Raw genomic sequence first — 25,294 nt, forward strand, 5'->3', positions numbered from 1 at the left:
GATTTTAAGGATGACAATGATGTGCGCAGTACAATGCATGTGTCTGTGGTGGACCCCATTCCAGTTCGCAAGTGGATCCGGATTAAGCGAGTCTGGGTTAGAGCTAGTTTACTTTATTTAAAATCAATTATGTGACATAATATGGTCCACCGGGATTTTTGGGCAGCCATTTTGGATTCATAGAGATTACAAAGTTGCCTTATCAATTTGTTACTTCTTCTAGTGGATTCCTCTTCATCAAACACCATATTATGGTCTTTTAAATCACTCTAGAATGTTACATGGGAAAAATAGGCTCCTGAAGAACATTGTGGCAGTCATATTGGATTTATGCAAGTTAATATGCAGTCCAATTAGTTGGTGTAAATAGATTCTCCACCCTCACACACCATATTCTTGGCTTTTAAACCACTCAAAAAGCTTGTTTAGAAGCTTTTATTTGGCAAAATAAGCTCTGTATAGGTATTTTGGCAGCCATACTGGATTTATGCAAATCAGACTTATTTCCCTGAGGTGAACTTGGGTGCATTTTTTATGTGTTGTTCTGTGAACCTTTGAAACATATACAGTTTTGAAGAAATTTTTTTTTGCAATATGGCACAGTGTGTTCTGAATCCTCATTGTTTTCAATTTTGCAGGTGCTCACAAGCAAATAGCATATTATTTGCTTAACAATCAATGGCAAGATGAGAAGAGTCTTGTCACACCATTCTCAGTCGATAGCTCCTCAGGTAAGTACTGTATGTGCAACTTGTGAAAAAATTTAAGCTAATTTAAAAAAAAAAATTTTTAATCAATATTTGTTATTTATACATCCTAATTTAAAAATGTATTTAGAGACTAATAAGAACATGTTACAGCAACATATTTTTTTTTTCACTTTTATTTATATGATATGTACTCTACAGTAGCTCTTTAATCAAATGTCACAAGCTACAGATATCTGACCACTAACTCACCTGCTTCAGTCTTAAAACACTTATTTAAGGAAAGAAATTTACAGATGTAGATGAACAGAATTTTTCAGTTTTATTGTGTTTTTTCTGTATGTATACATTGCTTTTAAATTACTCATAACCATGGTTAGTGCGATGTGGTACTCCTATCCTCTCAGACAGGATGCAGATGCTTGGGCTTGGAACTGTACACACAATTTGTCCCAGGCTGGCGGAGATCAGTCTACACGAGCCAATCCACAAGAATAGAGCTCCGCTCCTTACTACCTAGCTAGTCTACATTGACAAGTTTTTTCATTCCTTGTATGTATGTAATGTAGCTGCAAGTGCTACACTAGTAACCCCTAGAGTGACCCCCGCATTCTCACACATGCACTCAAACAGAATGTTGGCACCATGGCAGAACTACGGCTAAGGCTTCCCTCCTTCCATTACAATATAGAAAACTGGCTTCTTCATGCTGAGGCCTATCTTGCCCACACACCGACACTTCCGACAGATGTCGCCACACTCATATGAGTTTGCCGCTTTCAACAACACCTGGACGACTTACAAGCACTCACACTCAGCAACTGGAAGCCCTCCATCCTTTGGCAGAGGATGTGGCTAATCAACTCGAGCTGTACCACTCCACTTCCTGCCAACACCCTCTACTACATGCACCTATAAAAACTACCCCCAGAAATCAGGCTTATCCTTTCTTCCCTCAACCAAAACATCCTGTCTAATCAATATGTCACCACTGCAAACAGAATGCTGGCTCAACTCTTCACTCCAGGGCAGGCCTACAGTGCACACCAATCTTTACAAGTGCCTCTACCCCTGCCTCATCTTGTATGTCCCTCACAGCCAGCTCTCCTCCACTTATTAGCTCTACCTCACCCAGTTCTGGCAGTATCCCTTCTTAACCTTATCCCTTCATCCCACACAAACCCAACCCTTTCCAGCTCCTAGCATTTTCACCAACTAACCCATTCACTACCTACACACCCCAACCACCCAGTGCATCACCTCTTCCAACCATGTGCAGGATGCCACAATGGATGGGCCCGTACAACCCTATGTGTCCAGCACCAGGCATGCCCACAACAATTGTGATTACCCTCTCCACTGCATACGCCAACACCTTGATGATATAGAAGACCAGATGAACACCCTATGTCCCACTTTCCCCAACTCAGAATCCTCAGCAAACCAATGTCTGACAACTGTATGTGTGTTAGTACAGTATCACGTTATAGATATTTGGAACCAGCACCTGTCAGTGCTGTCCACTAGGCTCTTTTTCTGAAAATGCTGCCTGTTACATTAGGTGCCTTGATCCCACTCCACTGACTACTTCTCTGGCAGGATGCTTGGTGGACCCAGGAGCATCTCTCAGCATTCTTCCCCTATACCAGCCAGATGTAAAAACAATTCACCCTCGTTTGACCGCCAATGGCACTCATTTCCTCCTTTGGTCACCTCCAGGCCTATGTTTGGTCTGGGCCTAAAACTCCTGCTGCCATGATCATTTGTCATCATTGTGGCTACTCAACCACCTCTTGGATATGACATATTCAACTATTTCCAGTTACTTGTTGACCCAAGTCATCACCGTCTTCTTCACTGACCATCCAACTTCACTTTTTCTAGTGTTGTTGCAAACTGCAGCAGCTACTCTTTGCATCACCTCCCTTTCCCCCAACCCTGACTTCACTGACTTCCTCCAGATATTTCCATCCTTTGCTGGCACACACACCCATTCTCCTGCCCTGGTTGCACAGTCTACCACAACATCAACACTACAGACCCACCAGTTTACTCTTGCCTCCAGCTTCTTCCCTAGATTGAAATTAGGTTGTTAAGGTGGAGATTGACACCTTTCTGAGGGAGGGAGTCATTCAGCCCTTCAACAGTTGCTGGGCATCACCACTACACGTTAAAGATTAACTTTGTCTGTGCTTGTGCTTTTCATCAGATACCTGTTTTCCCAACAGATGTCTCTAAGACTGCCATCATGATGCCCCTTGGGCACAGTCATTTCAGCATTTTATGGTCCACATCATTTGGGGATTAGACTTTATGACAGTCTCCTTAGACAGCATACTTATTGCACCAGTAAACCCACCATCTGCAGCTGTTAACCCTCCTTCAGGACAACAGTGTCAGGATCCACCCAGCTAAGACCATCTTTGGTCCCCCTGCACTTGAATTTCTCAGTCGCAGGATCTCCAGTGATGGGATTAGCCCTCTAGCACAGAAGGTCATTGTCCTGCGAGAGTACTGCAGCCTACCACTGCGAAGAAATTAAAGAGTTCCTTGGGCTGGTCATTTACTACCACTGTTTCTGCCCCATGGCAGCTAATACACTGCACCCTCTCCACCACCTCCTCAGGAGGCTCCTCAAGATGTTCAAGGCTTCTTTGGCATTAGCCAACATCATAAATGATGTTGGCTGACTTACCTTGAATCTGATGCAAAAACAGTCCTCACCACTGATGACTTCTCTACAGTCATACTGCGGATCATAAATGGCAACATTAGACCCATTGGAGTCTTCTTTAAATGCCTGGACCCTTCATAATTCAAATACAGCAACTTGACAGGGAACTCTCAGTCACACACCTTGCCTTCTGCCACTTCAAGCACCTGCTGGAAGCCCACAATTCTTTTACCTATGCCATGACACATTAAACAGACACGTATTCTTCATGTTTGCAGTGCCACCTCTCCTACATCTCTGAGTTTGTCATGGATATTCGCCACATTGAACGCCCTTTCCCATTCCACCATCAACTCACTCGCACTACCGCTTGACCAATATCAACTGGCCCTTGCCCAAGAAAGCAATAAAGGCCTGGCCACCTTTAAAACCTCATCATCAAGCCTTTGACATTTCCTTGCTCCAACCTTCAGTTCTGGTGTAATATTTCCTGTGGCAACCCTCACTCATTCATTCCAGTGCTCACCATCCTGAAGTATTCTGCCATTTCCACAACATGAGCCACCCAGGCGTCAGGGCTTCACGATGCTTCCTTTTTCATTTTGTTGTCAAGCTGGGCACTCACACTGACACATGCACCTGGGCCAAGCACTGTCTCGCTTGTCAAGCCTCCAAAATTCACTGTCACATTATGTCCTCCTTAGAACCTTCACCACTGCCAACCCACAGGTATCAGACTGTCCACATTCGAAATTCTTAGCCTTTGGCAAAGTTACAACTATTTGCTCAAAATGTATCATCTGCTTTACAGGGTGGACTGGGGCAGTGCCCATGCCAGATAAATCAGCTGAATCCACTGCCTGGGCATTCCTCAACGTTTGGGTTCCTTGTTTTCCCCAGTTTAAGCTATGGCACCAACTTTTTCACTTCTGGGTAGTATCAGATACTGTACTAAACACTCTTCCACCACCCTCAATCTAACATTATGGTGGAGCATTTTCATTGTCACCTTAAGGGCACCTTCAAGACCCAACCACACCTGTTAGACAGGTGGACTCCCTTCCAAGCATCCTTCTTGGTGTTAGGACTACAATCAAAGAGGACCTATGACCCAGCTAAACTCACATATGACCAGCCTCTTTGCTTTCCATGCGAGTTCCACACTCCACCGACCAGCTTTTGGTACTGCAGTGCAGACACCAATTCCTTAGGGTTCTTCGGGATTGTGTGTCCAACCTGAGACCATCACCACCTCACCTCCCCGATCATCAGCATTCTCACCTCCCACAAGCTCTGCACGGGTTTGGGTCCATCATGATGCTAGTTGTTGTCCACTATAGCACCCCTATGATGGACCTTGCTAAGTAGTTCCCAATTCAAGCAAACACTTCATTGTTCAATATTTCAGGTAATCAGAGAGATTAGAATGCCTGCAGGTGCCTAGCTTATACTATACATGGGGGAGGGATGACTTTATAGAAGTCTATAAACACCTCAGAGGACATTACTCAGTTGAGTGTTCATACCTGGAGCTGGCAGATTCCTGCCCTGATTGAGGTCACAGCCTGAGACTGAAGAAGCCACAAGTTCAGAAAATTGTCTGGGCAAACTTCTTTGGAGTGAAAGTTATGAACTCTTGGAAGAATCTGCCAGTGTTGTGACAGCACCTAATGTAAACTTTTTCAAGATGAGACTTGTCCAACAGTGATACAGGTTCACGTACATTTTGGAGCCAGTACTTGCCAAAAGTGCATAGCAGAGACTAGACTGCTTGCCCAAGCAGTTAACAGACCAATCAATGGTGAAGAGGATAAAGCAAAAATAAAGTACCTTGCTCAAAATTAGCACATCATTGGTCCAGAAATCAATATCCTGAGAGGGTGAAGAGCCTTGTGGCAAGAGAGCTGTGTAGGTTTAACAGTGACATAGCAGCTCTTAGTGAGTCCCATCTTCCAGACAAGGGCCAAATCACAGAACAGGGAACCATCTACACTCTTATAGAATGGTAAGCCGACCCCAAAGCACAATCAGATTTAGAGAGTTGGATTTTTCACACCAGTTTGGGATCAATGAATGCTTCTAACATTCTGTGTTTCTCTAAACATCTTTTATCATTCCTCCTTCATCATTGCCTATATTCCAACACTGGATGCAGAGGATGACATCCAGGAGGCCTTTTATACAGGCCCAAAGATGTAGTACAGTACCTGTACTTTTTTTTGTACTGTCAGGAGAAGTGGTAGTTTTTGTGTTACTCCATCTCCATTTCAGTAGAAGCAGTTGATTTCTATCTCTTCCTCTCTCAATGTATTTTTATTTGGCACTTTCAGGAAAAGTGGTGGTCTTCTTGGACAAAGATAGGAAAGTGGATCGAGAGATGTATGATACCTGGACACTTGTATTCCGTGCACATGATGGCTGTGAAAAGGATGAAAATAACTGTACGGGTAAGTGTGGTGTCATACATAGACATGTAAGAAATATATATTGTACTCTATTGTGGATACTGCTTGCTTTGGAATCACACACACACACCTCACTCTCTTTCTGTACTCTACTGACAATTACAGTAGGTAGTAGGCAGCTACAAAACAGGGAGGTACTACCACCTGGGAAGATATTGGAAGTATAATGTGTTGTCTAATGGTGGACCTTGCTGCCATATGGCATCACAAAAATTGTGACTTAAGTCCCAGGTTGCTGATCCGTCTTTTTGCCTCATTTACACACAATTGCAGGTTTCAATTGTTTCTCTTACTTTGACAATACAACATACAGTACATACAATATATCATTTCTTGCTCTTGATTTTTTTTTCATTTTTGTATTTATTTATGGCTCCATTAATATTAGTAGTAGTAGTATTTATATTTATTTTTTATTTTTATTATTTTTTTTTATCATAATTGTTATTTTTTTGTTCAATCCAGAATGCGACGCCTAGCTTATACCTTGGTATTTTAATGCCTAGCAATAACTCGCCAGGCCAACCTACAGGCAATTAAAACATCTACCGGGTAATTACTTAATACATAATATTGGGAGGACACGTCGCTACCTGGCATTTAATTAGAATTTATTTTTATATATTTTTATTAATTTTATTATTATTATTATTACAGTGATCCCTCGGTTAACGAACGCCTCGGTTAACGAAATTTCGGTTAACAAATTACCTTCCAAAAGATTCTTCACATCGGTTAACGAAAAAATTTCAGTTAACGAATTCCTTACAAATTTTCCCCAACATGTTTTCGCTTGCATTCGGCTGCTCGCCAGCTGTAGTATTAGTCCGCCAATACAGTAATCGGTTCTAGGGCTTAAATTCATTACCATTTTAGTAAATATCAAGAAGGTTGTACTTTTCAATAATTTTAAAAGTTCTATACGTATTAAATTTTTTAGTCATTTTAACAATTATTGAACATAATTGAAGTACTGTACAGGAAACTAGTTTTTCACGCGCCAAACAGCCACTCAACACACCAAGCTTGGCATCAGTTTCCTGCACAGAAAGACAAGGTCAAAGAAGTGAAAGTGAGAGACAAATCTACCAGACTGTTTAGAGGTAGATCATTGATAGCAGAAACAGAGAGGTTTCTACAGAATTTATTTGTGAAAGAGTCAGGGAGATTTATGAACATTTAAAGGAAGATCAACCTGGTTCTTCTGGCACAGAGTTTGAAGATTTTCGGGCAAGCAAGGGCTGGTTTGAAAAATTTAAGAAAAGAAGTGACATTTTCAGTGTTATTAGGCATGGTGAGGCTGCAAGTGCAGATAAAGAAGGAGCAGCAAAGTTTGTAGTGGACTTTAAGAAACTGGTGGATGAAGAAAATTATCTTCCACAGCAAGTGTTCAATGTGAACGAAACTGGGCTGTTCTGGAAGGAAATGCCCAAAAGGACATTCATCACCAGAGATGAAGCCTCTTTACCTGGGCATAAACCCATGAAGGACCGACTCACTCTATTGCTTGGTGCTAATGCTTCAGGGGATTTCCGACTGAAGCCTATGCTTGTCTACCACTCTGAGAACCCCAGGGTGTTCAAACAACAAAAAGTGGTAAGAGGAAAGCTTGGGGTTTATTGGAAGTCCAACCGTAAGGCATGGGTGACAAGACAGCTCTTTAATGAATGGGCTGTTGAGGTGTTTTGCCCTTCTGTCAAGAGCTACCTAACCACCAATAAACTCCCTTTAAAGGCTCTTCTCCTAATTTATAATGCCCCTAGCCATGACCCTGAACTTGCCAGCACATTGGAGGCTCAATTTGACTTTGTCAAAGTGTTGTTTTTGCCTCCCAACACTACATCAAGCATGCAGCCAATGGACCAGAATGTGGTCAGCAACTTCAAGAAGTTGTACATGAAGAAAATGTTCCGGTGTTTCCAGGCAACTTCCACTGATCCTGAACTAACACTGGCACAGTTCTGGAAGACACAATTTAACATCCTGGAGGCTGCAAAATTGATTGTGTCCTCATGGCAAGAAGTCTCCATTAGATCCCTCAATTCTGCATGGAAAGCACTGTGGCCATCAGCAGTTCATGATTTTGAGGGATTTGAAGAAGAAGCAGAGTTGGACAAGGAGATTGTGTCCATTGGTCAGTCATTGGGCCTCGAAGTGGAGGAGGTTGATGTGGAAGAGCTTGTGATGTCTCATGAGCAGGAACTTACTCCTGATGACTTGCAGCAACTGGATGAGATGTTGGAGGCTGACAGTGGTGAGGAGGAAAGGGAAGTGATGACCATACCATGTCTTCTTCAGATTTAAAAGATATTGTTCACCACCGGGAGATGTCCAGGAAACTGGCTTCAAGGCACCCAGATGTGGAAACAACAGAACCTATTTTGTGTAATGTTGAGGAGAGAGTGGTCTCCTTCAAACATCAGTTAATGATGAGGAGGAGAAATGCCCCACAACCCAAAATTGACAGTTTCTTTACTAAAAGACATCGGGAAACAGATGCTACCCCTCAGCCTTCCACTTCAAGAATGAGAGAGGATGTTCCTGGTGGAGAATCTGTCAGTCCAGAGGTTCCTGACATTTTCATGGAAGGTGACTCACCTTCCAAGAAGCAGTAAAATGCTTCTCCTCCACCCCCACTTCCTTCTCCTCCTTCACCTCCCATTTCAAATTCACATCAGCATCATCATCCAGGAGCCTTCTACATACACACCTCAAAGTAAGTGTACTTTAATGCATTTTTCTAACTTAAGGTAATTTTCGGTGAGCTGGAACCAATTAACCAAAAACCCATTGAACCAATGGTTTCGGTTAACGAAATTTTCGGTTAACAAACAACCTTCTGGAACAAATTGTAGTATTCGTTAACCGAGGGACCACTGTATTATTATTATCTTCATCATAATTATTCTTATTATTTTATAATATTTTCACCCCCCAGGCCTTGATGTGGGTCATTATAAATGACCTGTGCCTGGGTGGTCTAATGTCCATTAAAAAAAAAAAAAAAAGGTTCTTGTGATATAGTCCAGAATGCGACGTCTCTCTTTATACCTAGGTATGTAAATGCCTAGCATTAACTCGCCAGGCCAACATACAGGCAATTAAAACATCAAATACTAATTTAAATCCTTGCCAACTCAGACACTTTAACTGAGGATTTACTGTACAGTATATGCACTCACAATTCTACATACAAAATGTGCAAAAATAAATAGATAAATAATTCAAATTATTATAAGATAAAAAATATAAACTGAATAAACATTTCTTTTTTTGCCAGAGGAGAATTAGCGGGACGAGCTACGTGGTGACCCTGGGGTTTTAACCTCTGGTTCCCCATGTTTATATATGTCCTGTCATAAACTGTCTTCTTCCATATATATACTTCCACCTGTGGGGCAAGCAGTGCTTGACAGCTGTCGCCGTTGTCAATTCTGAGGGAATGGGGGGGTGCCCAGACTGTAAGAATTTTCATCGTCTTAGCCCAAATTACGATGTGATATAATTCTACCTTCGGTTTAATAATAATACAGTAGTACCCCGATTTACTCGGTCAATTGAACCCACGGGGTACCGCGGAAAGTGAAAACCGCGTAAAGTGAACAACAGAACATATGGGAGTAATTCCAATAGAAACTGGCCCGACCCCCAAACTCCACTTTTTCCGACACAATACCCATGTTGTAGTAAAAATAACATCTTAATTTTATGATGGTATGCACACACAATTAATATTTAAGAGAAATACAGTCGCCAGGTTAATGTCCATTCAAATAATGGACTCAAATCCCACCCCCCTCTTCCCAGCTCACTGACCCCTACCTCTCTGAGAAATGTTTGGGTGAAAACACTAGATTTTAACGTTTAGTAATAAATAATACCTCAGACTAAAGTTAGGATAATATAATTGACATTTCTGGATTCCTTGCAGGTCAGGGAATATTTTGAATGTAAACTTCATATATTTTGCACAAAAGATAAAATATTTGCTTTGTGTAAACCAAATTATTACATTAGATCTAAAATTTGTATGTCTAATGCAAAATCCATGATGTTTATATTCAAAATGATCATCATATTGTAAGAATTCCAGCACTGTAAATTATATTCTGGCCAAGTGATTTGTATGAATTTTATGAGCTAAAACAAATATCTTCAGTTAATAAAAAAAAAAATATTCTTCACGACACTATCTGTCAATCAAAGTACCCCACCTTCCCCCCCTCCTCACACTCACGCCAGCTGGGTCAGTCGGTCCCAACCCTTCCCCCCACCCCCCACCTTCCCTCCCTACCAGAGAAATTTTTGGGAGAAAACAGTATCTTTACATTTTTAGTAATAAATAATAACTCAGACTAAAGTTAGGATAATATAATTGACATTTCTGGATTCCTTGCAGGTCAGGGAATATTTTGAATGTAAACCTCATATATTTTGCACAAACGATAAAATATTTGCTTTGTGTAAACCAAATTATTACATTAGATCTAAAATTTGTATGTCTAATGCAAAATCCATGATGTTCATATTCAAAATGATCATCATATTGTAAGAATTCCAGCAATGTAAATTATATTCTGGCCGGGTAATTTTTATGAATTTTATGAGCTAAACAAAAAATTATACTTCATCCGCGTATATGAGTAGATGCACCGCGGAAAGTGCAAGTCCGGTTGTGGCGAGGTACCGCTTAAATGAGAAATTGCTGAAAGTGAAACCGTGTAAAGCAGGGTAATACTGTACCTATTATTATTAAATGATAACTTATTTTGTTCCTTTCTTAAGTGTCAATGGTCTTTTAAAGACCCACGACTATCTTTGTTCCAGCAGGAAGCCTCGTATCTGGTGTGTTGGGAGGGGGATGGTGCCACCTTCATAATCTTTCATAATACAGTAATAGCTCCATTAACCAGAATCTCTCAAACCTGAAACTCTCCATTAACCGGAAATGAAATTTGCTCGGAATTATTCCAGAAAATTCCCTAAATTCCGGGTTTGGGCACAACTTCCAAGGTTGAAAATCAGGACCATTTTCTGAAGAAAAAAAATGGGTTTGGGAGCAATATCGATTATGAAATAATGTGCAATTACCAGAAAATCTGAGAAAATTGCAAGATAATTATTCCAAACCTTTGTGCTCAGGGCCTGGGTACAAGGGTTCCTGGTATTATGAAAGATTGAATCATGTTTAACCGTATCCTCACGCTGGATTTTTCTGCTCTGGGTCTATTAATAAATACTGTACATATATAAATATTTCTTTAAAGTACAGCGAGTTCTGCTATAACGTTACATTCATATTTTTTCAAGGTAAAGTGTTACATTTACTGTATGATTTCATTATTAGATATGAATGTAACATTTATTTAGACTGTGCTATCCCTTGTGTTAGGCTAACTACTAAATTTTTTCGATTTCGATTAATCTGCACCTAACCCTATTTTCTCCATAAGCCCTGTTATTTCTATTTCGCGATTTTCTATAACACGATATTTTACAAGAACACAATTATTGCGTTATAGCAGAACTACCTGTACATGCAATGCTAAAAAAGTAAAATATTACAGTAATGTAATTCTGAGCTACGCTAACGAGGCAAAAGGTGAGGTAACAAGTCAGGTGGTGAGGTGACGAGGCAATAGGTGAGGTGACATGGCAAGACACTTACACAGCACACACATTAATAGCACTACTTATCTATTGTCCTATAAAACTTTACTTTATAATATTTATTTTAAAATTAATGGATACATGATGGCTTGATTTGGCTACTTTTGCACTTGGACAACTGATCAGTGAATAAACCAGGGCATATGGAGACGCATTATACACTAGTGATGTCACGAAGCCTCGCAACTGCAACCACAACTGCTGAGGAACCTCATAAATTATCACAACTTGTACTCAGTTGTAATAAGTTAATTACTAAAATTTGTATGTCTAGTTGAAACTATGGGAAGTTTGGACTCAAATTAATCAATATCTTGCAAGAAATCCAGAAATGCAATTTATATTCTAAGTCAAAATAGTGACATTTTGTCAGCGAAAAACTTAAATTCCCTGTCTTTTATAATCTTCTCTCCTCCTGGCTGTCAGCACCCCACCTCCCCCTCACCACTCCCCCCATCCAGCAGGGGAGGGAGACGGCGGTGGGTGATAATGATGAATGGGATGAAGGTTGTTTTAGGGTTATAGTTTTTCTCTTATAAAATGCCACGGACTTGACTTAGCAGAATATAATTTGTATTGCTGGAATCCTTGCAAGATAGTAATTAATTCCAGTATACACTTTGCACAGTTTGCACAAGAGATAATAATTTTAGTCCTTTAGATAGTACATTTGAGTACAATGTGAGTACAGTAATATGTTGCTCAAAATTATCTCTTTTTCACAGGGAAAAGTCTGTATAACTAGCCCAGTGGTCAGGATATTATGGTATCGAATGTTACAGACTATTTCAAATAAAGTCTTTGTCTAGTTCTGTACATAGAGACTGGTGGTGGAGGAGACCCTTGGGGCTTAGAAACTGTAATAATTTGAGCTTATTAATACCAGGACCCTTCATATACAGTAAACTACTTAGTTGTATATTATTATTTGGCTTGTCATTTAAAGACTTGATATTAGAAACATCTCATAGAGAATTTATTCACTATCATTATGGTATCAAATTCATCGCTCTAACACAAAATGAAGTTTATAACAAATGCTGTGAGGAAGGGAGGGGATAGGGAGAAGGGTTCATTTGGAGGGTAAATGTGACTGCGCCATCCCCCACCCTGCAAAGAATCACCTCATTGATTGTTTGTCACCAACCACTATAATAACGAGGATGGCTGACCCAAGGGCTGCCTAGGTGTGAATTTCTTTTAGGTGTAGAAGATGTCACCAAAACAACAACCAGACCCTGAGTTAACGAACTGCATGACCCAGTGTCAAGGAATAGTCCGAGAAGACCAGACAACTCGTCAACTGCACTGGCTAACCATTACCCCGGAATACGATACGCAAATCGATTAACATCCAGGTTCCCAATTACTGGTGGGTAGACTGTGGCAAATGGCATAAAGAAACTTGCCCATAGTTTCACCCTGCCCGAGGATCGAACCCGGGTCCGCTTGCTTGTGAAGCATGAATGCTGACCATTGCACCACTATACTGCCCCATTCATGATACAATATTGTTTATTTGTTTTTCATTAATTAGTAAAAATGCATTGCTGTAATAATTAATCTGTGCTTATTAATACCTCTACCCTTCATATACAATACAGTACAGCACGATGTATATACAGTACCTCATAGGTATAAAATAATGTCATTCAAAGCATCTTCAGGTCACAAGACTCACTAATCCCCCACCTAACAATGGGTGACCTGATATTGCGTCAAGTCAAGGGTCCTGGTATTAATAAGCTCAAATTATTACAGTTTCTAAACCCCAAGGGTCTTCTCCACCACCAGTCTCTATGTACAGAACTAGACAAAGAATTTATTTGAAATATCTGTAGTCTGTAACATTCGATACCATAATATCCTGACCACTAGGGCTAGTTATACAGACTTTTCCCTGTGAAAAAGCCATAATTTTTAGTAATATAACACTTTGCTCACTTTGTACTCAAATGTACTAAGCAAAAGAACTAAAAATTTGATCTCTTGTCAAACTATGAGATGTTGTTATTCAAATTAATTGCTATCTTGCAAGGATTCCAGCAATGCAAATTATGTTCTGCTAAGTCAAGTCCGTGACATTTTATAAAAGAAAACTATATGTCTAAAACAACCTTTATCCCATTAATTATTATCACCCAAAAATACAGTTGAAAAATTTTTACATTATTAAAATGTACTATTGTACTAATGTGGTAAAATTTTTATCTCTTGTGCAAAATATATGACGTTTATATTCAAATTAATCACTATCTTATAAGAATTCCAGCAATGTAAATTATATTTTCCCCGGTCACTTCTATGACATTTTATAAGCAAAAAACAAAAACTCAATCTAAAGGACATAAATAAACAAGTAAATACTTCACTGACCTTCAGCTCTAACTGTCCAACATGTCACTGTCACCTCCCCTCCCTCACTCCCTCCTCCCCCCCCCCTCCCAGCAAGGGTTTGGTGGTAATAGGATTACAGTTTTTATCTTATATAATATCACAGACTAAAGTTAGGAGAATATAATTTGCATTGCTGGAATCCTTGCAAGACAGTGAATAATTTGAATATAAACGTCATATATTTTGCACAAGAGATAAAAATTAATCACTTGTATCACATTACAGTAGTGATTTAAGAGTAAGAGTGTATATGTACGTATATAGTATTCCACATACACGTAAGTATCAATACAAAATTTATGTGATGATCGGACAACCTCCATTTCGTCCATTTCGGTTAACGTCACGTTTCCAAGAACTTATCTAGGTTTTTTAACACTTACGTTAGTAGAAGAGATGGCTGGGCACACGGGGATGGGGGGTTGGTTCCGAGGCAGAGGGCAGATTATTGGCTCTCACCTGTATCACTATCCACCACAGAGGCTTTGTCAAACCCCTCAAAGTCCATATCCTCACTATCACTGACTTGGGCTGGCTGTGGTGGGTGAAGAGCTCGGTAATGTTTTGTTGACTGGGCGACCTAGCACTCACCCTGCCCGCGCCGCTTCTCGCGTAAGTGATGGAATGTACCGCGTAACTAATAATTGCCGGTCTGGCCAGGTGCCGCGTAAAGGAAATCTGTGTAAACCGAGACTATACTGTATATATACAGTGATCCCTTGATTAATGAACGCCTCGATTAACGAAATTTCGGTTAACGAATTACCTTCCATAAGATTCTTCACTTCGGTTAATGAAAAAATTTCGGTTAACGAATTCCTTTCGAATTTTTGACAACATGTTTTCGCCTGCTTTTGCCTGTTCACCAGCTGTAGTATTAGTCCGCCAATACAGTAATCGGTTTTAGGGCTTAAATTTGTTACCATTTCAGTAAATATCAGGAAGGTTGTACTATTCAATAATTTTCCAAGTCTTATATTAAAGTTTTTAGTCATTCTAACAATTATTTATCATAATTGAAGTACAGGGAACTAGTTTTTACCTAGCCAAACAGCCGCTTGACTTCCCCAGAATGGCTTCAGTTTGTGTCTCTGCTCAGTAGAGGTAACATATTGCTTGAGACTCTCTTGAACATAAACTATTTTTACAGTACAGTACAATTATTGGTCATTCTGAAGTTTATTTTACATATTGACAATATATAATGCAATGGAGTGTTGATGTAAAGAAAATAATCTTGAATTACACCTTCTCCTCCACCTCCATTCTAATTCCCATCATCATCATCATCAACCAGGAGCCTTCTACATGCACACCTCAATGTAAGTGTACTTTACTGCATTTATTTTTAGTTTGTATGTAATTTTCGGTGAGCTGGAACCAATTACCCTAAATCCCATTGAAACAATGGTTTTGGTTAACGAAATTTTCGGTTAACGAACGACCTTCTGGAACGAATTGTGTTCGTTAACCGAGGGACCACTGGTACAGTTAAAATCTCAATAAATCGGACTTCAGTATTTCGGAATTCGCTTTTTTCGGAATCTGAGTTGCTCTGGTCACCAGAAATACAAAATAATTATAATAATAATAACAATAAGAAATGGGGAAGATTAGTAAATAAATCTTATGAAATGAACCACACTTACTGAATACTATACAGTGGTCTTAATCAGATTTGCTATAGGCCTACTGAGAACTAAGACACTTGAGTATGTAAGCAGGCTGGGGGTTATCAGGTGTTGCTGCATTCGTCAGGTTTATTTATTTATTGATTCAGTATTATATTCTCATATGATTGGCCCTTTATGGTTTATGGTTCATCATGATTAATAAAACATCTTCAGTAATAGAAAAAAAAGCTTTTTTTTTTCTAAGAAACAGTTTTGTGATAAAGTCCAGAATGCGACGTCTAGCTTTGTACCTACGTCTCTAAATGCAATACAGCACTGTATGTAATTTTCATATGACTTGAAAATAAAAGGATAAGCTGTATGAGAAGGATATTTATTCAAGATGCATTCCTGTTAGAACTTTCAGCAGACCAGCTTACAACAGGGGTCACAATAATACACTATAGTATTTGATATGAAGATACCTTATTTAAAACTTTATTTACTATCTTTGGTTGTTATATGATGGCTCAGTTTGGCTACTTGTACACCTCTGCTAGCTGCTCCAAGATAAACACTCATCTTCCACATACAATATACTCCTACACGTATTTGTTTTTATTTTTATCTTTATAGTACTGTACAGTATACAGTTTTTTCTTTATTCATAAGACAAATTCTGTGGTTACTTACATATAACACTTGACAGTAAATAACAATCATATCGGTGAAAACAGTTGGTGACAACCAGACTTATGTCTGATTTTCAACCCATAGAGTAGTTTTATACTTTTTTATTGTTGATGTAATATTCTTATAATAACCTTGTTATGCATTTAAAGACCTTAGATGTTGAAGTGCAGTAATATCATAACATAAAAACTGATTTTCTTTAAACACTTCAGATAAGCAGTGTTATTTCCAACACCCCCTCCCCATATACAGTCAACCCTCGCTTTACGCGGTCCCACTTTACGCGTTTCCACGTTTATGCGGTACCCTGCCGAACACGGAATGCTCACTTTCCGCGGTGCGTGTACCCCTTTACGCGGAGAGCGGCTGGCGGTCTTCTCGCGCCGCGCCATTTTTGGATCCAAACCTCCCGCCCTCTCCCGCCATCCGCCATGTTGTGTAAGCGGCGCGAGTAGGTTGCGCAGTGTATGTCTTTGTTGCGTTATCGGTGACGTCATATGACGTAGCGGACTGTCATTGGGCAAAGCATCCTTACCTCCCTCCCTGCTAGCTGTGATTGGTTTAATGTAGTACTATGACGTGCCCCGCCGAAGGAGCGTTCAAGCCCCTTGACCTACCGCGTCAGTTACACCCCGCCCGGCTACACCGTGTATATCGGTATCCATTGTTCCATAAGAATGGCTTCCACCGGACCACCACCACCACCACAAAGAAACCTTGCATTACCTGGACCCAGCCGCCCTAAGCCAAAGAAGACATGACGTTCCTTAAGCTACGAAATCAAATATAAGATCATACAAGAGTTGGAGAAAGGAACAAGACAGGTTGATCTCGCGCGCCAGCATGGTGTTAACGAATCAACTATCAGGACAATTAAGAAGGATGCAGCCAAGATAAAGGAGCACATGAACATCACAAAGTCTACAGGTGCTTCTATGATCAATTATTTCCACAACCAGGTGCTTCTCAAGACGGAAAAATTACTTGTGAGCTACTTGGTGCGTCAGGCGCGACGGAACATGGCGGTGGACACGCGCTCAGTTAAGGAGTACGCACATGAACTGTATGCTGCAGTGTCACGAAAGATGGGAATTACAGAGCCCAAACCCTTTAATGCTTCCTCTGGGTGGTTACAGAGGTTTAAGAAGAGGAACAAGATCACCAATATCAACATTGGTGGTGAAGAAGCTAGTGCTGACCGTGTTGCGGCTAGGGAATTTCCTCCATTTTTACGTGAGATTATGGAGGAAGGACAGTACACCGACGACCAGGTGTTTAACATGGACGAATCTGGTCTTTTTTGGAAAAAGCTACCTTCCAAGACCTTCGTTGTGAAGAATGCCAGCAAGTGTCGGGGCCGGAAGTTGCAGAAGGAGAGCATCACCCTCCTGTTTACCACCAATGCCTCTGGTACCTGTAAGCTCAAGTTATTGGTGATCCACACAGCACGCAAGCCGCACACCTACAAGAGCATGGACATAACCAAGCTAACTGTCCACTGGCTGACCGCACGTAAGGCGTGGATGTTCTCTACACTGTCCCTCTCCTGGTTTGATGACTGTTTCGTTCCCGATGTGAAGAAATTCTGTGAGCAACAGAATGTGCCATTCAAGATTTTGTTGCTGCTTGACAACGCACCAGGACACTTGCCCCTACTGTTAGATCGTCACCCCAACGTAAAAGTGGTCTTCCTTCCTCCCAACACTACGTCTATAATACAGCCCATGGACCAAGAATTGATCTGTAATGTAAAAGCTGCATTCTCTGCTAAAAAATTCAACCTCCTGAGCGACTACACCAACACCAAGGAAGAGTTGCGTACCCTGAGTGACACCAACACCGATAGCAAGAGCGAAGACGACGAGAATCAACAGTTGGCAGAGCAAGAAGTACTTTTTAAACAATTCTGGAGAACATTCAACGTCAAGAAAGCTGTGGACTTCTTGGTGGAGGCATGGGATCAGCTGTCTGTAGCAACTGTTCGTCACGCATGGAGACATGTGTTGCAAGGCATTCCGGGTGTTAGGCAGAGTAAATCTGTGACTGGTGAGGTTCAGACTGTTGCAGTAGCAGTGGACCTTGCCAGAGAAGCTGCGCAGAGTGTTACAGCTGCAGGCTCTTCCGCGACCACCAACGACGACATCCTGGAGGTGGTAAGGGATCCTGATGTGACTACCGACGAGATAGTAGATGATGATGACGTCAGTGAAGAGGCAGGTGGTGCGTCCTCCCAAGAAGAACGCCGCTTATCCCATAGTAATGTAAGGGGTGCCATCGAATGTATCGAGAAAGTCAAGCTCCTCCTTTCCGACGACCCTGGCGCAAACAGGTTTGAAATCTTCACTACCCAGCTGTTGCAGACTATGGAGCCCTACATCAAGGTTTATCACGACAACATAAACACCAGCCGTCAGCAAAGCATAACAGAGTTCTTCGCCCGCAACCCACCACAGCCAGCCCAAGCCAGTGATAGTGACAGAGGCAGAGACAGTGATGATGACTTTGAGGGATTTGTCAGGGAGGCACTAGTAAGTGTGGATGACACCGATGAAGACTCACCTGAGGGCCAGTAGCCTGCCCTCTGCCTCGGAACCAGCCTCCATTCCCCTACGCCGACCCATCTCTTCTTCTAATGTAAGTGTTAACCCCAACCTTGTTTTTTTCTAACCTACCCTTCAGTTTATTATTCTCTTATTGATTGTTCCCTTCTATATTATGTGTGGGTGAATACCATCTTAAAGTTAAGATGTTATTTTTAGTAAAACGTACGTATTGTGTCGGGAAAAAGTGGAGTTTGGGGGTCGGCCCGGTTTCTATTTCAATTAATCCCATATGTTATGTTGTTCACTTTACGCGTTTCTCACTTTACGCGGGCCGCCGTGGGTTCAATTAACCGCATAAAGTGAGGGTTCACTGTACTGTATTCACTTTTTTCTGACTTTTGCATTTTACTGTCTAGTGTCTGCCCTAATTAGTCCAATTTATCGAGTTTCTATTGTGTATATATATATAACATCTTATTTCTGAATGAATCATTTGAATGTGAAGTTAAAAAAAAATTAATGTGTTCCTTGTTTCCACAGTGCTCTCAACTGAAGATTGCCACATCTATATTAATGTGTTAGATGAAAATGACAACGGTCCAGAAAATTTTTCTTGGAGCCCAGAAGATGATCCTCTTGTTGTGGCCGAGTCTTTGAGGAAGGTAAGATGTTTCATTGTGAAGTTGTGTAAGTTTTATTTATGTTTGTCTATTGGTGCGACGATGACCAAATTATTATTATTACAGTGGTCCCTCGGTTAACGAGCGCCTCGGTTAACGAGATTTTGGTTAACGAGTTACCTTCCATAAGATTCTTAACTTCAGTTAACGAGCAATCCCTCGATTAACGAGTTTCTTACGAGCTGACCTCAACATGTTTTCACTTGCATTTGGCGGTCCACCAGCTGTAGTATTAGTCCGCCAATATTACATTTCCATATTTATTTCTGAGAATACATTCATTCAGTCAAGTTAAGGTAAAATATACTTGTGATGTAATATTTTAATGAAAATATCCGGTATTTAGAAATACGGTATCGTAGTTTTCTTTTGTTTCAAATTTAATTAACAAAGATTGATGTTTCAAATGTAATGAACAAAAATTTATGTATCTATAAATAAACCTTAAAAAATGAATACTTTATGTTTTTCATCGTCCTGTGCTACCATACCATGCATTTGGCTTCTTTGGGCATGCTATGATGACGCAAGAGATCTGCCCTGGCAACTGTACCGACACTCACAGCTGGTGGTGCGTCGTTTCCATTGCTTACTGGTAGTTACTGGTAAATATTTTTCAACCTAACGAAACTATTACCCATTTAGAGGTCGACCCCCAATTTTTGGCCCAAAAATTTGGTCTTAAAAACTCGAACTACACACAGGTATACAGTATACGGTAAATAAGGACATGGGGGGCCAGCAAAAATACGCGGATTCTTAACATTCACGGGTATCTCTGTTACCTAACCCCCGCGTATGTTAAGGGCCGACTGTGTGTATATATATATATATATATATATATATATATATATATATATATATATATATATATATATATATATATATATATATATATATATATATATATATATATATATATATATATATATATATATATATATATATATATATATATATATATATACACACACACACACACAATCATGCGCCGGTTAACGTCCTAGATACGTTCTTGGAAACGTGACGTTAACCGAAATGGACGTTGTCCGATCATCATATAAACTTTTTATTTATACTTACGTGTATGTGGAATACTATATACGTACTGTACATATGCACTTTTACTCTTAAATCACTATCTGTAATGTGATACATGTGATTAATTTTTATCTCTTGTGCAAAATACATGACGTTTATATTAAAATTATTCACTGTTTTACAAGGATTCCAGCAACACCAGTAGATGGGGGAGAGAGAGGGTGTGAGGGGGCGTGGGGGGAGGGGAGGTAGTACGTTTGACAGTTGGCACAGGCCCAGGTCTAAAGCGTGTATATTTATCAGTTCTTAGGTGACTAAGCTTCTCTCTTATATAAAGCCAGTGAAATGACCTGGGTGAATATAATTAACATAGCTGGGATTCTTGTAACATACTGATTTATTTGAATATAAACAGGCTATAATTTGCACTAGACAAAACAATTTTCGTACCGTAACCAAATTAGTACATGTGCACTCCAGCTTTGCACTAAGAAATCTATGTAAATCTACCCAAAAATACAGTTGAAAAACTTTTTTATAAAATGTACTATACTGTACACTAATGTACAACAATTTTTATCTCTTGAGTAAAATATATGACGTTTATATTCAAATTATTGGCTGTCTTACAAGGATTCCAGCAATGCAAATTATAATCTCCTAACTTTATTCTGAGATATTATAGAAGATAAAAACTGTAAGCCTAAAAGCCTGGCTGGGGGACTGAAGGCTCCACTCACCCAGCGAGGGGTCAGGGGTGGGGGGGTTGAGGTGATAAGTTTGAGCCGAAGGTCTCTGTGTGTTTATTTAACAGTCCTACTAAGCTTCTTTCATTTTAAAATGCTAGTGATATGACCTAGGAATATATAATTAACATAGCTGGGATCCTTGTAAGATACTGATTTATTTGAATATAAACATGTTGTAATTCGCACTAGACATAACAATTTTAGTATCGTAATCAAATTAGTACATGTGCAGTCCAGCTTTGCACTAATTTATTTTACGTTTATTTTAGTATGGTGTGCGAATGTAAATGGGTGAAAATAAATGAAGAAATTTGTGTAAATCTACCCAAAAATACAGTTGAAAAACTTTTTATAAAATGTACATTGTACACTAATTACTACATTTTTTATATCTTGAGCAAAATATATGACGCTTATATTCAAATTAATCTCTGTCTTGCAAGGATTTCAGCAATGCAAATTATATTATCGTAACTCTAGTCTGAGATATTATACAAAATAAACATAAAGAAATCACCAATCTTTTATCTTGAACACGAGGGTGGTGGGACGAAGGGGGTGGGGGGAAGGGGGCGGGAGGTGAGGTGACATAATGTCTAGCTTTTGTTTGTTTATTTATTTGAAATAAGATTTGACAGTTGGCGCTGAAGGCCTGCCTGCGTGTTTATTTATCATTACTTAAGAGTGACTAAGCTCTTCTCATAATTTTCCACCCAAACGACCTGGGTGAATATAATTTACATTAGAGGGATTCTTGTAAGATAGTAATTTATTTGAAAGTTTTTTTTTCAATTTAAATTTTAATTGTTTATTCCTTGATAGAGGAAGCGGGATCCTAGTGCTGTCACTTGGTACCCCTGTACCATAACACCAGAAGCAACTGGCCAGTGTCACAAGTATATACAGTCATCCCTTGGTTATCGCGCCTAATTGGGACCCCGTCTATAACGAAAGTACAGAACCTATGGGATTTATTTTAATTGGTTCCAGGCACCCAAGACCCAACCCCAAGTTTCCCATTTTACGACCATTTAGACCCACTAAATATATACAGTTAACCCTCACTTTACGCGGTTAATGTAACCCGGAGGGTCCCGCGTAAAGTGAGAAACGCGTAAAGTGAATAACATTACATATGGGATTAATTGAAATGGAGTCCGGGCCGATCCCCAAACTCCACTTTTTGACGACACACAACTATGTTGTCGTAAAAATATTATCTTAACTTTATGATGGTATGCACACACAATTAATAATTAAGAGAAATATCAATAATATTAGGTTTTTTAACACTTACATTAGTAGAAAAAATGGCTGGGCACACGGGGATGGGCGGTTGGTTCCGAGGCAGAGGGCAGATTATTGGCCCTCACCTGTGTCACTTGTATCAATTGTATCACTATCCACCACAGAGGCTTGCAGGGCCTCTTTGTCAAACTCCCCAAAGTCCATATAAGTCCATATCCTCACCATAATTATCACTATCACTGACTTGGGCCGGCTGTGGTGGGTGGCGGGTGAAGAACTGGTAATGTTTTGATGACTGGGCGACCTTGTGCGCACCATGTTCGCGCCGCTTACACAACATGGCGGATGGCGGGAGGTTTGGATCCAAAAATGGCGCGGCTCGCCAGCCGCTCTCCGCGTAAAGGGGTACACGCACCGCGGAATGTGAGCATCCTGGGTTCCGGCAGGGCACCGCGTAAACGTGGAAACGCGGAATGGGACTGACGTATATGCGATCGGACGTTGTTCGGTCGGACGTTAACCGGCGCATGACTGTATATACAGTATTACCCCGCTTTACACGGGGTTTTTTTACGCATTTCCACGTTTATGCGGTACCCTGCCGAACACGGAATGCTCACTATACGAGGTGTGTGTACTCTTTTACGCGGAGAACAGCTGGCGGTCCTCTCGCACCGCGCCATTTTTGCATTCAAACCTCCTGCCATCTCTCCCTCTATCCCGCCATGTTGGGTAAGCGGCGCGAGTAGGTTGCGCAGTGTATGTCTTTATTGCGTTATCGGTGACGTCATATGACGTATCGGACTGTGATTGGGCCAAACATCCTTACCTCCTTCCCCGCTAGCGGTGATTGGTTTAATGTACTATGACGTGCCCCGCCGCGGGAGCATTCAAGCCCCTTCACCTACCCGCGTCAATTACACCCCTTCAGGCTACACCGTGTATATCGGTATCTATTGTTCCATAAGAATGGCTTCCACCGGACCACCACCACCACCACCACCACAAAGAAACCTTGCATTACCTGGACCCAGTCACCCTAAGCCAAAGAAGATACGACGTTCCCTAAGCTACGAAATTAAAAACAAGATCATCCAAGAGTTGGAGAAAGGAACAAGACAGGTTGATCTCGCGCGCCAGCATAGTGTTAACGAATCTTTGATCCGGACAATTAAGAAGGATGCAGCCAAGATAAAGGAGCACATGAACATCACTAAGTCTACAGGTGCTTCTATGATCAAGTATTACCACAACCAGGTGCTTCTTAAGACCGAGAAATTACTTGTGAGCTACTTGATTTGTCAGGTGTGACGGAACATGGCGGTGGACACGCGCTCAGTTAAGGAGTTACGCACGTTAACTGTATGCTGCATTGTCACGTAAGATGGGAATTGCAGAGCCCAAACCCTTCAATGCTTCCTCTGGGTGGTTGCAGAGATTTAAGAAGAGGACCAAGATCACCAACATTAACATTGGTGGTGAAGAAGTGAGTGCAGACCGTGTTGCGGCTAGGGATTTTCCTCCGTTTTTACGTGAGATTATGGAGGAAGGACAGTACACTGACTACCAGGTGTTTAACATGGACGAATGTGGTCTGTTTTGGAAAAAGCTACCTTCCAAGACTTTCGTTGCCAGCAAGTGTCGGGGCCAGAAGTTGCAGAAGGTGCGCATGACCGTCCTGTTTACCACCAATGCCTCCGGCACCTTTAAGCTGAAGTTATCGGTGATCCACACAACACGCAAGCCGCACGCCTACAAGAGCATGGACATGACCAGGCTAAATGTGCACTGGCTGACCGCACGTAAGGCGTGGATGTTCTCTACTCTGTCCCTCTCCTGGTTTGATGACTGTTTCGTTCCCGACGTGAAAAAATTCTGTGAGCAACAGAATGTTCCATTCAAGATTTTGTTGCTGCTTGACAACGCACCAGGACACTCGCCCGTACTGTTAGATCGTCACCCCAACGTAAAAGTGATCTTCCTTCCTCCCAACACTACGTCATTAATACAGCCCATGGACCAAGAATTGATCTGTAATGTGAAAGCTGCATTGTCTGCAAAGAAATTTAAGCTCTTGAACGACTATATCAACACCAAGGATGAGTTGCGTAACCTGGGTGACACCGATAGCAAGAGCGAAGATGACGAGGAACAACAGTTGGCAGAGCAAGAAGTACTAGTGAAACATTTTTGGAGAAAATTCAACATCAAGAAAGCTGTGGACTTCTTGGTGGAGGCATGGTATCAGGTGTCTGTAGCAACGGTTCGTCACGCATGGAAACATGTGTTGCAAGGTATTCCAGGTGTGAGGCAGAGTCAATCTGTGACTGGTGAGGTTCAGACTGTTGCAGTAGCAGTGGACCTTACCAGAGAAGCTGCGCAGAGTGTTACAGCTGCAGGCTTCTCCGAGACCACCAACGACGACATCCTGGAGGTGATAAGGGATCCTGATCTGACTGCCGACGAGATGTTAGATGATGATGAAGTCAGTGAAGAGGCAGGTGGTGCGTCATCCCAAGAAGAACGCAAGTTATCGCATAGTAATGAAAGGGGTGCCATCGAGTGTGTTGAGAAACTCAAGCTCCTCCTTTCCGACGACCCTGATGATAACCGGTATGAAGTCTTCACTACCCAGCTGTTGCAGACAATGGAGCCCTACATCAAGGTGTATCACGACAACATCAACACCAGCCGTCAGCAAAGCATTACCGAGTTCTTCGCCCGCAACGCATCACAGCCAGCCCAAGCCAGTGATAGTGGCAGAGACAGTGATGGTGACTTTTAGGGATTTGTCAGGGAGGCACTAATAAGTGT

The 25,294-nt window shown here is 41.0% G+C and overlaps 1 protein-coding gene across 2 annotated transcripts in view; it reads left to right on the top strand.

The window, feature by feature from the left end:
• LOC121871536 (cadherin-23-like) overlaps positions 1-25,294 on the top strand; it is a gene marked incomplete at its 3' end in the record, with an annotated part of 255,663 nt that overhangs the window by 101,918 nt on the left and 128,451 nt on the right. For both annotated transcript variants that reach the window (XM_042373970.1, XM_042373971.1), the window contains 3 exon segments: positions 639-731; positions 5,712-5,828; positions 19,303-19,424. In XM_042373970.1, coding sequence (XP_042229904.1) covers positions 639-731; positions 5,712-5,828; positions 19,303-19,424 — 332 coding nt within the window.

Source organism: Homarus americanus, unplaced genomic scaffold (genome assembly GCF_018991925.1).
Source record: "Homarus americanus isolate GMGI-L3 unplaced genomic scaffold, GMGI_Hamer_2.0 scaffold45698, whole genome shotgun sequence".
In the NCBI taxonomy this organism is placed as follows: Eukaryota; Metazoa; Arthropoda; class Malacostraca; order Decapoda; family Nephropidae; genus Homarus; species Homarus americanus.